The following is a 5,000-nucleotide window of genomic DNA, read 5'->3' as shown; positions in this document are numbered from 1 at the left end:
TACAAATGAATTGGAGAATTGTATCTGTCTCTCTCTCCCTTTCTCTCTCTCTCTGTCTCTCCCTCTGTCTGTCTGTCTGTCTCTCCCTCCCTCTCTCTCTCGCTCTCTCTCCCTCTCTCTCATTCTCTCTCTCGCTCGCTCGCTCTCTCTCTCTCCCCCCCCCCTCTCTCTCTCTCTCCCCCTCTCTCCCTCTCTGTGACTAAAATCAGAATGTCCGTTTTCTACACATCAGGGTGTTTACAAATGTATGTGTGTGGTGTTCCCTCCCCAGGAGAGTGACTACTTCACGCCCCAGGGAGAGTTCAGGGTGGACAAGGCCGGGTCCCCCGTGCTGCTCAACTGTCTCATGTACAAGATGTCCTACTACCGCTTCGGAGAGATGCAGGTGAGCTTGGCCATGGACGTGATACATCAGCTTGTTCTCTTCTTCATGTGCAGACAGACCCTGGTTGTCCATCAGTCCCAGATCATGTGTGAATCTTTGTGTAGTTCTGATAATGTTAATCTTTGTAAAGGTGTAGTTTTGCTGCGGTATAATCATATGAATATTACGTTCATAATATATAATAATAATATTATATTATATATATATATTTAAAAAAAAATTATCTATTTTTTTTAAGTTTTTATTTTTCCCTTTCCTAACACCAGGGGAGCCACCCCTCCTAAATTTCGTTGTTTGGTACCTGTACTGTAGCAATGACAATAAAGTCCATTCATTCATTATAAAGGTTGTGTTTTGGTATGATTTGTTCATCTTTATAAAGGTTGTGTGGTAACTGTAGTTCTAATCACTGCATGTGTACCACATCTCCTCTGGTCTGCTGTCTAACCACGTCTCACCACCCTGTCCCTCCTCCTCCCCAGCTGGACTTCCGGACACCGCCAGGCTTCGACCGGACGCGCAACGCCGAGATCGGCAACAAGGACATCACGCTGAAGCACCTGGAGGAGGCGTTCACCTCAGAACACTGGCTGGTCAGGATCTACAAGGTGAAGAAGGAAGAAAACAGGGACCCTCTGGAACACAAGCCCCGGGTCACCAACACCACCAGGCAGAAGTACACGTCCAAAAAGGTGAGGGCACAGCCCCCATCACACAGCCCCCATCACACAGCCCCCTTCTCTCTGTCAGTCTCCCTCATTCCCTCTCCTACTGTCCCGGGGGGGAGATAGATCCTCCTGCCCTGAAAGCTTCGTAGCACTATGCTCCTTTTAAATTCATTTTCTGCCGTCATTTCTGTAGACATAAAAATGATCTTGGTACCGTGATCCTTTTGGGAATGTCACCCCTGTGTAGTGGGGAAGGCTCACGTCTACAGCATGATGCTGGTGCTGTTGATGTTTCACTATGCATCCCTCTGACAGACGGCATGTTCTGTTTCTGTTGTCTCTACACGCAGACTGCCAAGAGGAAGCGTGGACACGTGAAGAATAAACTCCTCCTCAAGAAAGGCAAGAAACTGAACAAGAAGTCGGTTTAATCCGAAAGAAACGAGGAGGAGCCGTGGGAGAGGGAGAGAGAGAGAGGAGGAGAAGAAACAACCATTCAAAACGCAACAAGCAAGTAATCCACCAATCAAGATGAGTAACGAACACCACCACCAGTGGTCTGGAGACCCCTGCCACCTGAACGTCTTTGCCTTGAGGTCCAGGTCTGCGATCACCGCGGTGACGGGAGGCTCCGTGACCCCACCCACCACCCCTCTGTCTGGGTGGGGGGGTGAGGGGATCGGCTAGTCCGAGATCTCCATCGGTTTTAACCTGAGGAACTTTGACCTTTGACTCGCATTTATTTTGTACTTGAATGTTCTGATGAGACGGGAGAGCTGACCTATAACCAGGGCATAGCAGGGCAGGGAAGAGGCAGTCAGGATGTTTTTGTGGTTCTCGGTGTCTAACACACACACACACACACGCACACACACACACACACACACACACACACACACACAATCGTTAACAAGACAAAACAACACAAAGAACAAATTAGTAAAGCTTAACGAACTTGGAAGCCGTCGTGCAAAGACATTCCATATCTCATGGCGCAAACTTGTTACCTTTAAAACAGATGAAGGAAAGACAGAGGAGTAGTGATGAGGCAGAGATGGTACATATTATTAATAAGAGGTGTGGATGGGTCTTGATGCATGTGTAGACTTCTAGCGTTAGATTTACAGGAGCTGGTACCTGTTTCAGCTGGTAGTGGCATTTAGTTCCTGTTAGCCTTGTGTCGCTGTAAAACAAATATGTACATATTTTGCGTACGTCACATATCTTCAAGGGGTTCAGGATTTCACATTGTGATTTGAAATAAAGTCGCTTTCGGACACAGCGGATTCCATGTCACCGTAAATGTAACAGCTTCCTGAAGAACAGAACACTCACTTCATGATGCAGTAAGCGACTGATCTTTTTTAAACCTGTTTCCTCATCTGCTGATGCACTTTAGCCACAGCCTCTCTCCTCTTAACTTCTGTTTAAAGGTAACAAGTAATAACACATCTTCTGGTACATAAGTAACCAATCCAGTGAACTGTCTTACAAGCTTTTACGCCTCCTGAATTGTCCACCAGAGAACACTGACACTCTGAGAGCAGGGATAGTGCTCGTTTTTTTTCCCAAGGGGTTCAACTTAAAACTACCCACCTTGTGTCTCGCGACACTACCCCTTAACCAGCCTGTCCCCTAAACATTTATGTATTCCCCCCCCCCTGTTCATTTTCTATTTGTCATATAGATCTTGACTCGTCTAATTTCACCTTACTCTGTGCGTGCACTGCTTTTATTTCTGTACGGGGGGAGGGTTTGAGAAGAGAACCCTCAACCAAGTCAATGCGGGTGGAGAGGAATTGTATTGGCCTTAACAGCTTAACAGAAAAACCATACCGAAGTATCCAAGCTCAGCTTAGGCAGAGAGCTGTCTGTCTGGAGGGTATTTATTACATGAACGATGGAGGCTAACAGAAAGTGCAGCATCCTATCATGAAATGCAAAAAAAAAAAAAATGTTTAGGTTGTTTTGTTTTTTTTGCGTTTTTTTTTTTTTTAAAGTCAAGGTTTATTCCATCAATTGTAATGAAATGGATGCTGGTGTGAGAATGAAAGATGCCTTTTTGAATAAAGAGGTTGAATTAAAGTGTTGTGTGTGTGTGGTACACTTTTAACATGTGTTAAATGTTTACATTTACATTTTTGCCATGTATTTATTTATGAATACATTTCACTAAGTAAATGAATCATTTATCCACTAGTCATAGCAGGGAAAAGTAATCTATGCTCAGGCCGGGGCCATTGGCAGTCATCGTGCTAGAAGAAGCAAGATATTTGTATTTATTTTTATGACTCAAGAAAAACAGTACAGGGGGGGTGTAGGTGTCTCAGGAGAAACAGTACAGGGGGGTAGATGTCTCAGGAGAAACAGTACAGGGGGGAAGTAGATGTCTCAGGAGAAACAGTACAGGGGGTAGTAGATGTCTCAGGAGAAACAGTACAGGGGGGTAGTAGATGTCTCAGGAGAAACAGTACAGGAGGTAATAGATGTCTCAGGAGAGACAGTACAGGGGGTAGTAGATGTTTCAGGAGAAACAGTACAGGGGGTAGTAGATGTCTCAGGAGAAACAGTACAGGGGGTAATAGATGTCTCAGGAGAAACAGTACAGGGGGTAGTAGATGTCTCAGGAGAAACGGTACAGGGGGTAATAGATGTCTCAGGAGAAATAGTAGAGGGGGTAGTAGATGTCTCAGGAGAAACAGTAGAGGGGTGTAGTAGATGTTTCAGGAGAAACAGTACAGGGGGTAGTAGATGTCTCAGGAGAAACAGTAGAGGGGTGTAGTAGATGTTTCAGGAGAAACAGTAGAGGGGGTAGTAGATGTCTCAGGAGAAACAGTCCAGGGGTGTAGTAGATGTTAGATCCACTAGGTGGCAGCACTCACCTTGTATGTTTGCTGCATATGGACTGTAGTATGTATTCCAGAGGACACATTCTTGAGACGGGTTAGTCATTTCTCCCTTCATCCAGAAGCAAAACCATCATCCCTTCACCCTAGATGTTGGAGTAGATCTTATAGGATTGGATAGGTTTTAGTTTTTTCCCCATTTTTTATACCTATCCAATCCTCTAGGCTCTACAGAGTAGGGGCTTGTAGTGGTTTCTAGAAAAGACCTACATCTCCCCACAACAGACAACAGATTTCATAGAACAGTCAAGAGTGTGTGATCATCATAATATCTTTATTTAAACAAATACAGATCTTAAAACCCCACCCTCCCCTCCCTAACCCAATTTCTTAAGACTACCTAAGTCAAGTGTTGCATAGGTTCTACACTGTGGACAAGACAAGTGTTTGGTCAAAGCTCTGTGATGGTGACGCGATGTTGCACTTAACACAAACATTCATACATCATTAAGGAAACTAAACAGATCCTATGTTAACGTCAGGACAAGAGGAGTTAGAACACTTACCGATCTATATACTACGACCTTCACACTTCACTATCCCCCTGTCTAGAAAGTGTATAATAGTGCTTCGCAGATTAAATAAGGCAAGAAACAAAAAATTATCCTCATTCATTCAGGTTCTTCCCATCACAGGATCACAACAACAGCGTGTCCAGATGACCACGAAATCAGAAAATCGTAAGCGAATGAACGTCGCCGTTCCTACTCTGAATTAGGAAACGTTGACCGACAGTGTGGGGCGTTATTGGAGCTACAGTGACACGGCAGGCAAGCCTCTCCTCCTCCCTCCGTCGCTACGGTAACACAGCTGCTATGGGCCTAAAAGCCAAAACTAGGAGTTTCAGGGCATTGAAACCAAGAGAATACGTCCAGTACATAATACACTAGACCTGGATCACAAAGGTCAACCAATCCACTCAGGACCCCCGACAACGTGATCACAACTCATCTCATACAGGAGACAGATCAGATCTGGTTCTCATGTGAGGAGGAACAGGGGTCTTCGAGGAAATAATGTAAGCTGTTTATTCAAAGTAGT

At 44.9% G+C, this 5,000-nt stretch overlaps 2 protein-coding genes across 2 annotated transcripts in view; one reads left to right on the top strand and one right to left on the bottom strand.

Moving 5' to 3' along the window:
- Window positions 1–3,083, top strand: part of stt3b (STT3 oligosaccharyltransferase complex catalytic subunit B) — a 42,286-nt gene extending 39,203 nt beyond the window's left edge. Inside the window, 3 exon segments of the mRNA XM_080540729.1 lie at window positions 272–385; window positions 868–1,077; window positions 1,404–3,083. Of these exon segments, the coding sequence (XP_080396855.1) occupies window positions 272–385; window positions 868–1,077; window positions 1,404–1,484 (405 nt within the window). The 3' untranslated portion in view covers window positions 1,485–3,083.
- A 1,203-nt stretch (window positions 3,084–4,286) lies between these two features.
- The window catches only part of osbpl10b (oxysterol binding protein-like 10b), a gene marked incomplete at its 5' end in the record, with an annotated part of 52,988 nt that continues 52,274 nt past the window's right edge, over window positions 4,287–5,000 (bottom strand). Inside the window, one exon of the mRNA XM_080540730.1 lies at window positions 4,287–5,000. This exon is cut by the window's right edge and continues 1,195 nt beyond it.

This window comes from Nansenia antarctica, assembly GCF_963989245.1.
Source record: "Nansenia antarctica genome assembly, chromosome: 10".
Classification (NCBI taxonomy): domain Eukaryota; kingdom Metazoa; phylum Chordata; class Actinopteri; order Argentiniformes; family Microstomatidae; genus Nansenia; species Nansenia antarctica.
The sequence above is the reverse complement of the archived record's forward strand: the minus strand, read 5'-3'. Positions and strand labels throughout refer to the sequence as shown.